This window comes from Dermacentor albipictus, chromosome 1 (assembly GCF_038994185.2).
Source record: "Dermacentor albipictus isolate Rhodes 1998 colony chromosome 1, USDA_Dalb.pri_finalv2, whole genome shotgun sequence".
NCBI lineage: Eukaryota > Metazoa > Arthropoda > Arachnida > Ixodida > Ixodidae > Dermacentor > Dermacentor albipictus.
In genome coordinates this window covers 40,551,626-40,564,435 of record NC_091821.1, presented here as the reverse complement: position 1 = coordinate 40,564,435, position 12,810 = coordinate 40,551,626, and the positions used below count along the sequence as shown (strand labels likewise).

The 12,810-nt window shown below is 42.3% G+C and overlaps 1 protein-coding gene and 1 long non-coding RNA gene across 10 annotated transcripts in view; one reads left to right on the top strand and one right to left on the bottom strand.

Moving 5' to 3' along the window:
* The window catches only part of LOC139061125 (uncharacterized), a 401,615-nt gene that overhangs the window by 205,098 nt on the left and 183,707 nt on the right, over positions 1 to 12,810 (bottom strand). The gene's annotated exons all lie outside the window — the stretch shown is intronic.
* Positions 1 to 12,810, top strand: part of LOC139046687 (GRIP and coiled-coil domain-containing protein 2-like) — a 159,229-nt gene that overhangs the window by 59,070 nt on the left and 87,349 nt on the right. For all 9 annotated transcript variants that reach the window (XR_011515183.1, XR_011515182.1, XM_070540652.1 and 6 more), the window contains one exon: positions 8,698 to 8,877. Coding sequence is in view for 7 of the 9 variants with exons in the window: in XM_070540652.1 (XP_070396753.1) it covers positions 8,698 to 8,877 (180 nt within the window). In the remaining 2 variants the exon portion in view is untranslated. The remainder of the gene's footprint in view (positions 1 to 8,697; positions 8,878 to 12,810) is intronic.

The following is a 12,810-nucleotide window of genomic DNA, read 5'->3' as shown; positions in this document are numbered from 1 at the left end:
GATCATCAGAATGTTTGTCTAGAAGTCAGTCATTGTTTTCTGTGTGTCAATGCATGAATTTCTTGCTTGGGAAATTGCCATCGAAGGTCCTGCTGCTGCTCCTCAATTTGAACTGCCTGTGCCAAAGCGGAGGGGCTACCCTCCATGCCGTTGTGTCTTTTGGAGCTTAACAGGACTCTGAGCAACCATCAGGCATTGTTTGGAATATCATTGACCTTAGTGAGATTAGAAGAACTGGTGAAGCTTATACAGTGCTGACTAACTGCTGTGTCGTCTGCTATAGAGTCTCCCAGATAAGAAGCAATACAGGGTAGTATTCCTAATCCATAAGCACATAGTGAACAAGAATTCTACAGCAAAAATGAGAAGGTAATCAAACTCAATAAGAGGTATAGATTAAAAGTAGTACAAGCCTACGCTCTAACATCCAGCCATGATGATGATGAAGTAGATCAGTTTTAGGAAGATGTTGAATTAGCAATGAAAAAAGCACACTCAGTATACGGTATTAATGGGTGACTTCAATACAAAAGTGGGGGAAAAGTAGGTTGGTGAACAAGCAATTGGCAACTATGGCGTCGATTATAGGAATGCTAGAGGAGAGACGCAGGCAGAATTCGCGGAAAGGAATAAGCTGCAAATAATGAACACCTTCTTCAGGAAGCATAGCAATAGAAAGTGGACCTGCAAAAGCCCTAATGGTGGAACAGGAAATGAAATAGATTTCATACTTTCTGCCTTTCCCAGCATAGTGAAGGATGCTGAAGTGTTAGGTAAAGTAAAGTGCAGTGATCATAGGCTGGTGAGGTCTAGGATTCACCTCAATTTGAAGAGAGAAAGAGTAATATTGATCACGAAGAAACAAGCCAACCTAGACGCAGAAAGGGTAAAAGCAGACCAATTCAGGCTACTAATTGTGAACAAAGATGCAGCCTTAGAACAGAAAGATGAAGATGACATAGAGGTTATGAATGAAACCGTAACTAGGCTGGCTTTAGAGGCAGCAATCGAAGTGGGAGGTAAGGTACCAAGGCAAGTAGTAGGCAAGCTCTCCCATGTAACAAAGGACCTAATAAAGAAATGACAAAGAATGAAAGTGTCCAACTCAAGAGATAAAATAGAATTTGCAGAACTGTCAAAACAGATCAACAAGGAGAAAATAAGTGATATTCGAAACTGTGACGTGAGAAAGACTGAAGAAGCCGTAAAATGAGGAGGCAGCCTGAAATCAGTGAGAAAGAAACTTGGAATAGGACAAACCAAGATGTATGCACTGAAAGATAAGCAGGGTATGATCATCAGCAATCTCGGAAGATATAGTAAAAGCAGCGGAATAATTCTATACTGACCTGTAGAGTGCCCAGAAGAGCCACGATACCTCCATTTGAAGCAGTAATGAACATGTTACAGAGGCTTTTTCTATAACTAGCGATGAAGTTAGAAGGGCCTTCCAAGACGTGAAGCGGGGAAAAGTGGCAGGAGAAGATGGAATAACAGTGGATTTAATCAAAGATGGAGGAGACATCATCATCATCATCATCAGCCTGGTTACGCCCACTGCAGGGCAACGGCCTCTCCCATACTTCTCCAACAACCCCGGTCATGTACTAATTGTGGCCATGCCGGACCTGCAAACTTCTTAATCTCATCCGCCCACCTAACTTTCTGCGGCCCCCTGCTACGCTTCCCTTCCCTTGGGATCCAGTCCGTAACACTTAATGACTATCGGTTATCTTCCCTCCTCATTACATGTCCTGCCCATGCCCATTTCTTTTTCTTGATTTCAACTAAGATGTCATTAACTCACGTTTGTTCCCTCACCCAATCTGCTCTTTTCTTATCCCTTAACGTTACACCTATCATTCTTCTTTCCATAGCTCGAGGAGACATAATGCTTGAAAAACTGGCGGTCCTTTACACGAACCGTCTGTTGACTTCAAGGGTCCCAGAGAACAGGAAGAATGCCAACAGTATACTAATCCACAAAAAGGAGACGTTAAAGAATTGAAAAATTATAGGCCCATTAGCTTACTTCCAGTATTATATAAAATAGTCACCAAAATAATCTACAATAAAATGAGGGTAGCACTGGACTTCAGTCAACCAAGAGAACAGGCAGGTTTCAGGAAGGGATACTCTACAATGGATCACATCTATGTCATCAATCAGGTAATTGAGAAATCCGCAGAGTACAATCAGCCTCTCTGTATTGCTTTCATAAATTACAAAAACGCATTTGATTCAGTAGAGATACCAACAGTCATAGCGGCATTACATAATCAAGGAGTACAGGATGCTTACGTAAATATCTTGTAAAATATCTACAGAGATTCCACAGCCAATCTAATTCTTCACAAGAAAAGTAAGAAGATACCTATAAGGAAAGAGGTTAGACAACGAGACACAATCTTTCCAATGCTATTCACTGTGTTCATGGGAGAACGGCAAATATCTGAGCAACCTTCGGTTTACGGATTACATTGTCCTGTTCAATTACACTGGGGACGAGTTGCAACAAATGATTGAGGACCTTAGTAGAGAGTGTAAGAGTGGGGTTGGATTAATATGCCGAAGACAAAGGTAATGATAAATAGCCGGGCAAGGGAACAAGAGTTAGGAGCACCAGTCAGCCTCAGTAGTCTATGAAGGAGTACATTTAGCTAGGTGAATTACTCACAGGGAACCCTGATCATGGGAAGGAAATTTACAGAAGAATAAAGAGGGGTTGGAGTGCATACGGCAGACATTGTCAGCTCCTGACTGGAAGCCTACCATTATCACTGAAAAGGAAGGTATACAATCAGTGCATTTTACCGGTGCTGACATATGGGGCAGAAACTTGGAAACTGACAAAGAAGCTGGAGAACAAGTTAAGGATCACGGAAAGAGCGATGGAATGAAGAATGCTAGGCATAACGTTAAGAGACAGAAAGAGAGCAGTTTGGATCAGAGAGCAAACGAATATAGCTGATATTCTAATTGACATTAAGAGAAAGAAATGGAGCTGGGCAGGTCATGTAATGACTAGGTTAGATAACTGTTGGACCACTAAGGGTTAGAGAAGGGATGTCCAGAGAAGGGAAGTGCAGTCGAGGTTGCCAGAAGACTAGATGGGGTGATGAAATTGGGAAATTTGTGGGCACTAGTTTGAATCGATTGGCGTAGGACAGGGTTAATTGGAGATCACAGGGAGAGGCCTTCGTCCTGCAGTGGACATAAAATAGGCTGCTGCTGCTGATGATGTGAAGCATACTGCTTGGCGGGTGCAGGTGCGCGGCTTGCATGAGTCGCTCTGTGGCTCTGCTTGGATGGAGGTTGAGGTCACTTGAGCCTTCACTGGCATAGCCGAGAGGGTGGTCAACTGCGACACATCGCCGCCTTGGCCGTTGTAAACAAAGAAAAGTGATGCCACTCGCAGTGGCAGGTCACAGCTTGCTCTCTGTGCATCAGAGGTGCTGACACCACACATAAGCGGTACCACAGTCAACAACAGATGGCTCCGCTTCAGTTTTCTATTTAGGTAATTTCCTTGCTCACAAAAGCTCTGTTTTCATCACGAATTAAGAATTCGTTGCTGCAGGAGCCTAATCGTCCAGTCTAGCTCGACTTAATATTTTCCTTTAGTGTCCCTTTAAAGTGCCGCTAGTAACATGCCTTAAAGCTAAGTTTATGACGCCTGTCAAGACCAGTGTTCAAATCAAAACCCTGGACAGAGGTCCGGAAGAAGTGAGAGTATCAATCACCTTCAAATCAAACTTTGAACTTTCACTGTCATGTTCCATGAGAATGTTGCACACTACACTGTTGTACTTTAGGAACTGAATGAGCATTGAACTGTGGAGTATGTGTGTTTTGGTAAATTCAGCGCAGCCAAGCAATAACCACTGGGTATTGGGATTCTTGACCAACTCTGATCTGTTACCTTAAGCATCGCTCTGTCATTTGGTACATGTACTTTCCTTCACTGCCTGCCTGCTTTTGTTAGCTCGCGGAGGTAGGCAAGGGGCACTCAAGTGATGAATTGGGCTGTTGGCTCTCTTGCCTGCACATTGCACACGGCACACCTTCTTAAACTACACTTTCCAGAAATACACTGGCTACTGAAAAACACAGACTTCAAGAACTCTGAGGTTCACTGTGCACACAGCAGTGGCAGACTTGATGCTAGTACATATTAAAAAAGCTTCTGCAGGCATAAAGTCAACGTGGCACACCAACAAGCACCATCTTGGAATGCATCATGTAACCACGCAAACAACAAAGGACAAAGTAGGAAACACACAGGACAGGTGCGGAACTTCAACTGACCTGTTGAAGTTCCCCGCCTGTCCTGTGTGTTTCCTTCTTTGTCCTTTGTTGTTTGCGCGGTTACATGATCAAGATGCATTCCAATATCGACCACCAACTAGTTCGCCTATCCCTGTTAAATAAGCACCATCTACATGCATGTGGAACGCATGCACAACCTGTGATAAGTGAAGGACAGCAGAGACATATGAGAGTTTGTGATGAATCCTCCTGCCCATTGCCTGTCACTAGGCTGGCACTGTATATGTACTGAAAGCTACACACTCCACTGATAGCATCTGATTTGGTTCCGACTGTGTACGCTCAAGCTAGCATTTATTGAACTAGAAATGGAAACCTATTGCTTTGTGTGTGTGACTGTTGTAATTTGTAGCAAGGCTTTAAAGGCAGTATACAAAGAGCACTATGAACTCCTTAAACCCTTAGGTGTTTTGTTATTTTGACCACAAATGACCTTATTTTGCTTTCTTTTAATGATTGTGTTTCAAACGTCACTCCATCTAAAACCCGTCTAAAGCTTTTTCAGCTAATTTCGTTGATGTCTTTAAGTGTGAAAACCTCATTTTATCTCTTCACTATGCAATATATATGCGTACTTGTCATTGCCACAAATGATGCTTTATTTTACTTTGTCTCAAAATCAACTATTCTGCGAAGCACAATCTTTCATCGAAGCAGCTGCTCTTTTGCATGCGCCACTCACATGCGAGCTGTCATGACAGATGCCATCATTGTTGAGCTTGTCCAAAACACTTTCTGACCGAAAGTGACCTTATTTTGCTTCCTTATTGTGAAAGATTTTCAAACTTCTCTTTTTCTTAAAATCTTCTAAAGCATTTTCCACCACTTCATGCTTTACATGTGCAAACCTAATTCACCTCCTTACTGAACAGTATACTGGGTGTTTTATTTTAACATTAACAATTTTTTTAGACATCGCCTATGGCATGTAGCCTGAATAGACCTATTGAGCTGGATTACTCAAAGCAGACATTACTTACACTAGAAATCAATGTGCTAAATTGTGTAACCAACAAAATATTAAACTTTTTGACTAATTACTTCAGCGCACATGTTGCAACACACGAATTGGAGCCAGTGATTTCACAAGGCACATTCACCTAGAGTGAACTTTGAAACTAACACCAGTTCTGAGATAACCGCAGTAACACTGGGGTATAAATGCACTGTTCCACATACTTAAAAAAAAAAAAGGTCTTTCATGCATTGAAGCTAAAAAATTACTGGAACACCAATGCATTTCATGGGAAGTTTTCCAAACGCATATCTAGAAACTGGTGTCAGTCTCAGAATTCGTTCCTAGTGAACATGACTTACGAAGTCACCAACTATGATGAATAAATGGCAGTATGTGCCATAAAGTAATTAGTTTAAAAGTAATTAGCAAAAATATTTCATTAGTGAAATATTCACTTTGATTTCTTGTGCAACTGCAGTCTCGTTACAATGGACCATGATAATCCAACAAAAATGTCTGTTTTATCCCAAGTCCATAATATCCGAAACGCCTCACTTCCGAAACTTTGGTCGCAATGTGTAACAACATTATTGCAAAGAGCGAGTGACAAACGTCTAAAGTAAAAAAGCAAAAAAAGCTGCAGTTTCACTCGAGAGGCGAAGCATCGATTGCGATAGTAAACTAGTAGACAGCTATGCGAAGTAAGGATAGTAGTTTATCGGCTGTATAAAGTTGTAAACATTTGCTTACTAACTAAGTTAACAAGCACGATATCACACGCGTACAGGTAAGCATGAACACATCTCGCTCGATGACCGTGGAAAGTTGCTGTCGAAACTTTGGAGTGAGGAAGCACGGTAGCAGCAGCGAGCGAATTCACCTTCATGCTGTCTCGCTTCAACGCGAACTAAACGTTGAAAGCACAGCACATACGAAGCTACTGGCACTCGGTGTACTGTCCGCATCGCAGATTGCTTTCAAGATATGGCGCCGGTGGGGGCATGCACTTTGTCCACATCGCAGATCGCTTTCAAGATATGGCACCCACACAGCTGCGTCGCGAGCAGCAGCTGCCAGAGTACAACACCCCTCTCCCTCACCTCCTCCTTGTGCCTTGCGCGCGCTATATTGGACCACAATCATTGCCTGACGATCGCAAGTTGGTTGCCAGCCCGTGTCGACACAGCAAAAGCCCGTTTATACACCCGATTTTGACAAAAATTTCCGCTAATTTTGTTTGCTGTAGCCGATAGTCCATTGCGCAGTCCGTTAAAAGCGAACTTCATTGCATTAATAGGTAGCGCAAACTAAAGTTGAAATATGGTTCATTATACCCAAAAGTTTGTTGTATCCGGGTCTGTCGTAACGCGCGGAGACTGTTGTCTACTTCTGAGAGTAATTTAGCTCAAGAAGTACAATTATGCTGCATACCATGACTGAATTTTAAAAATTCTGTTAATAAAATACAACACCCCATAAATGTATTTTTCATTGCCATAAACGATTTGGAAAATTCCAGGAAAATGCAATGCTTTAAAATGAACTATTCTGCAAAGCAAAGTTTTGATCAAAAACTTTTCACCTATTCTTTCACTGCTAAGGCAGGTCACAAAGTTGCTGAGGCAAATCACCAAGTGTGGTCACAAACATTCAAGAATGAGAAAACGGTGAACAAAGCTTTGCTACAGGCCTCGTGCCAGCTCCTGCTTTCCTTGCAGAAGCTCCTGCCAAAAGGCACGGCCAAGGAGCGTGATTTCCAAAATGCAACTTTTGAGCACTGACAAAGTGCTGCCATCTACGAGTAGAATAAAAACTAAGTGGGCGCGCTCCGTTCATCCAGATCATTTTAAAAACAGGAATACTGCTGTGGACGAGCCGAGTTTGTCCGTAGCACAGTTTACCAGGATCATATTGATGCGCTAGGCTTGTCCAGAGTGCTTAAGGGGTTGAGACGTACGGGTAAATAGCACTTCTGTATTACACGAGCTCTTGCTCGTGTTAATTGCTGATCAGAAAAGGAGTACTACATTGCTTTTTAAAGGGCCTCTTACGAGGCCCCATAGCAAATTTTAGTTATACACTGGAAGTTTTTACATGCTCTTGAAGGAGCATTCAGTTGCAAAAATTTTTCCGATTGGTTCATTAATACGGTAGCTGAGATAGAAATATTTCAGTGCCGCTAACCCATGATTTCAGGAGGCAAGCGCTACTGCCAAGAGAGACACTCTCTCCACTTACCTCGTCTAGCCTCTGCAAGCGAAATTCCTTCTCAGCGTTCTCCCATACCAGAGCTCGAGGATTGTGTGACGTATACGTCACGGGCCCCGCTTTCATTTTTTTTCCCCCTCACTTTTTGCTGCGCATCACACTTCCACTCACAGTGTCACGCGTGAGCTGTTGTGTTTGTCTTGTTTCGCGTAGTGCACGATTGTGCACGCTGTACACGAGAGTACCTGACTAGCAGTATAAGTCAATGCTACACAAACACTGAGGCAGACACAAGGGGATCACGGAGCAGGATCGCCCACGGGAACATGGTGGAAAATGATATAGTTTCAGTGTCAGTGTGCACAAATGCACGACGTGGGAACAAGCAGATGAAACAGAAGTACATCTATCTTGCTCCGGTGCGAAGTAAAACAAATACACGCAGACATTCAGTTTGTGTGTTTTATTATTTCTATAAACCTTAATTCATCTATTGATGCAACATATTGCACAAATAAATGATAGTGCCTTGAATAATTCTCGAAGTTACGAGTCACTAAGAGCAACATCACAGCAATGACACATGCACGTAGGTGCACTAGCACATATAAGTCATCCCTCCAACTCGGAGCGCGGCAACCATGAGGAGAAGGGCAAACAGCATTCAGTTTGGAATTTCAGCTCTTTCCAGGGCGCGTAGCAATGTAATACTTGGCAGACACGATCGTTTGCGCGCATTGTATGTACAGCGCTTTTCAGGTCAAAATGGCCAAACCTGGTGAGAGGCCCTTTAAAGGAACCAAAGGCTAAACCTGGCAATCTTAGTGAACTTTTTCACCTCAAAACACAAATACAAAAAATACTTTGTAATTTGTGACATTACATTAACATACCAGCATTAGCTGAGCTCTTGGTGCAAAATTTAAAAATGACAAGTTCTGTATTCATTCACTTCAGAAATAATGGTACCTTGTGTTGGAAAATGAGTTAAAGTATTGTTTGAAAGGAATACCAGTCTAAACTGATATTATGTTGCTCTTTTATGTCCCTTTAAATTTCTGATTTCTAAAAAAAAAAAAAATTGCTTTACATGTGCCTTTTGGAGTGTCATTTTTGAACTGACCGTGTGTTTTTATTTAGATCTTGTATTTTGTTGTTGACAATGTTTATGGACATTATGTGGTGATTATACACTGTTTCAGTTGAGCTGTGCAGCCGCCTCAAGAAAGTGCCTGGTACTTGATTCCGCCCTTCGCTCAGCTCAAGAGAGGAACCGACATGTTGTGAGAACATTAGATTCAGAGGTTGAATCTCTCAAAGAGGAGTTGAGCTCGGCAAAAGCTGAACTGGAAACAACCAAGGTGGAATTTGAAAACTACAAGGTGAATGAAAAGTTGAATTGGAGTTCTATTTTTTGTATCAAAGTGAAAAATCCTGGCAAGAATATGTGGCACAATAACTATGTACATATTCATCATATTCTCTGGAAAACTGAGTACAAGTAGTAAAAGGTATGTTAAACTGCAGTCAAAAGCAGTAATCCATTTTATTAGCATGCTGACTGGGAAACTCAATAGTGAAAGTTGAAATTGAGAAATGGAAAGAAAATGGGAGATGGAAATTAGGTGAGGAGAAAATATCATTAGGAAATATTTTATTGTTAGAAAAATAGTAGATAAGAAACTGGATAGGTATTTGCATTTGCTGTGCAAATTCCAGTGTCTGGCTCAGTGACAGCAGTTTTTATGTGACTGTTCCCAGTGCAATTCCATAGCACTGACATTGTACTTACTTTAATGCACCATAGCCCCTAATGTCATTGCATCCTGCAATCTGCTGTGGCAACTTGGTGGCTGAGCATGAGATTGTGGGTACCATTCTCAGCCATAGCAGTTGTGTTCCATTTCACTGGTGTTAGAATGCAAAAATGCTCATATACTTAAAAGGACCACTGACAGCAAAATTTCCTTTTTTTACTTTTATGCTTTAATAAGTTGGTCTGTGTCTGATAATCACAGTATGAAACTAAATGCACATATATGATAAATAATTAATGATTACATAGGTTAATTATCACTTTTAACGGCACTCCAACATGCTCATCGCAAGCGTGTCAAGCTGAAACCCCCACGACAGCAATTTTGTGTAAGACAGTGACGAGCAATGCTGTCTAGCGACAAAACGGTTCGCTGCATGAATGGATCATTCATTCATGTGGCTTGATCACTAAATTATGGAAATAGTGCCAAGCCAGAACAGGATGTACATCAGTAACAGACTACCGGTTGTCACATAGAATGAGCAAACGACCGAATTTTGATATGTCCAGGAATATAAAAACCTACTTCAAGACCTTCAAAAATAATTTATGCTGCTCTGTATAGCAAAACAAATTAACTTAAAAAATTAGAGCATGTGTCACACCAGTTTTGGTACATAGTTTCTGCCATCATACTGGCAACACTGGGGAGATGTCGCTCAATGTCGTTGCTTGCAAGGGGTTCGACTTATAGGCAACAAAGGAACACAACAGCCATCTCCACCGTGTTGCTTGTCGCTGTTGTGCACAAGATCGCTTGCAGGGGTTTATACATTAAATCATTTTCAATTTGGGCCCTGTAGAGCAGTGGGTTGAAAATCGACCTCACTGCACGTAGCAATGAAGATGAAAATATGTGCATTAACCACTACAAAATGAAGCAAGTGCAGAGGCAACAACAAAATGAAGCTGGCAAATTTGACTGCTTCTCTTTGGTGTCCAATGTATTTCTGCCGTTGTTGCAAGCAAAGTTGACCAATCGTCAGTGTACCGCATGATCTGCAGTGGTGGTGTAGTGGGTTTGGTGTTGCACTGCTAAGTCTTGGGACACAAGATCAAATTCTGGCCACGGTAGCTGCATTTCGGTGGTGGAAAAATGTAAAAACGCCCGTGTACCATGCATTGGGTGCACATTAAAGAACTTTGGGGTCAAAATTAACCTGGGGTCCCCCACTACGGCGTGCCTCACAATCATATTGTGATTTTGGCATGTAAAGCCCGAGATGATTTTTTAGAAGTGTTTTACATTTGGAAACAAATGATATGGTTGCTGTGGTGCCACATCTTTCGCTGTGCTCGATACTGCTGCACTGCCACTGCTGCTTCATCATACCAGCGTGTTTTGACTACTGCTGCATGGAATGATTTCGCGTGCCATCTTTTTGTATGACACGCGCCTGACTGACTTGCATGTGATGATTCAGTACTCATAGGATGGGTGGCATCTCTGGCTAGATTCAGCGTCTCTGCATGTATGTAGGCTTGGAAAACTTTGTATCATTGTCAGGAAGTACAAAGTGATTGTCTTTACACAGCGCTTGGTGGTTTTACACGAACATTGTCAATACAGTAAAGCCTCATTAATTTGACCTTCGTTAATTCCAAAAATTGGATAATTCACACTCGGCCTCTGGTCCCGGCAGGTGTATACATTATTTAACGCGATGAAACTTCAGGTAATTCTGACGTATTTGGCTGCACATTAGTTCATTTGGACAACTCGAAGTTCGGTGCGCGTGGAGCATCGCAAGTGAGCAGAAATGGTGGTAGTGTCCATCAAAACGAAGCGGCGGAGTCTGCATCACCATAGTCATCAGTGGAAATTGTATATGAATGACAGCAACACCAGAATGCTTCATGCCCATTTGTGCCTTTGAAAGGTTTATTCTTGCATTTACCACCGTGCATACTGCTGCGCTGTCTGCATGCCTTTATGACTGTGTAGTTGCCATTCATGATCCGCAGTGGTTGTGGCAGACAGTAGTTCCATTTTTACTCAGTGCAAAGCTGTTGAGGATGAAAAGCACCGTCTACATTGCAGTGGGCAGTGACACTGGCGAAAAAATTGATCGGGATGTGCGTGTGGTTGTAAAAAGCATGTCTCAGATGAAGATGCGCGCTGCAGCTACGCTGTGAAGAAAGTCACGAGGCCTTCGCCGCTGCGAAAGCTAATCAGTCACGAGTGCAGCTTCGACACTGCTTTTGTGCAAAATAGAAGCAAGATTTGCTGATTCATTCAGTAAATAAAAGCATGTTGATGTTGTAAGCATCTGTTTATTGTTTTTTGATACCCTTGATAATTCGACATTCGGTTAATTCAGACATTTTTTTTTTTTGGTCCAGTGAAATCCAAAATAATGAGGTTTTACTCTAAAAGCCTGTTGCCGTGAGTGACAAACAGCCCACGACGACATGCAGTCCACTGGCATATAGTTTTTATGACAGCCGCCGATTTACCCAGTAGACCTACCTGAATTGTGATACAGAGCTGCTGCTAGTAGGCAGCAACACATGGTGGTGAGAAAGGCCAGTGTGGCTCGACAGCATATTCAACATGAGAATTTTGAACTGCTGTGCTGAAAGGGTGCTGAACCCAGTGGATATGCTCATTGTACAACAGTCAGTATTTTTTGGTTTCGGAGACGAATCTAGTTTGTTATATTCATTAGCAAGACAATTTTACTTGGTTAAAACAAGGTTTTAAATGTGGATCTCTATAGAGATTTCAAAGGGAATTTCACTTCATTATATTCATCATTTCACTATATCCTGTTTCGTCATAACGAGGTTTGAGTGTATTTCAAGTGATAAGCAAACTGTAGTCCATTAATGCGGAAAGTTCGGCTAGTTGGTGATTATTCATCATACCTTGCTGGTGAAGCAGTGCACGAACATAAACGCTCTGAAGACACACAAGAAAAGCAGCGAGTGTTGTCTTTTCCTGTGTGTCTTCACCGTGTCCGTGTCAGTGCGCTGCTTCACCAGCAAGGTATTATGATGTAGTCCATTTTTATTACTCCGCGAGCGGTAATAGACATTAATGCACCACGGCTGTGAGGATGGACCGGCAAACTGCCGACCCGGCGCTGGCACTGGCTTTGTTGCAGATCTCGCGCAGTCTGCACAATTTGGATATTCACAAGTGGCGTCCGATCCAATGCCACATCCTGTTGAAACTTAGCAATCAGTTGGTTGCAGTAGTTGTTACAAGTCAGGCGCTGGAGTGGTTGCCGGATCAGTGTGTCTCTTGTGAGAAATTGACCAGCCCAACATGGAATCGAGCAAGCACTGTCCCATTAGGCTACATGCAAGTATACCGATCTGTGACATCGACAATAGTCACGGAGCTGGCAAAGCAGCCACTGAACACGTCTATTGATGACAATGTTGTGAGGCATGTCAACTCAGATCAGCCAGTCCGCTGACTTTAACCTTATCAGGGTCAATCTTTTTCGCCATATGCGACCGTCCAGGGTCGATTTTTTTTATTGCAGAT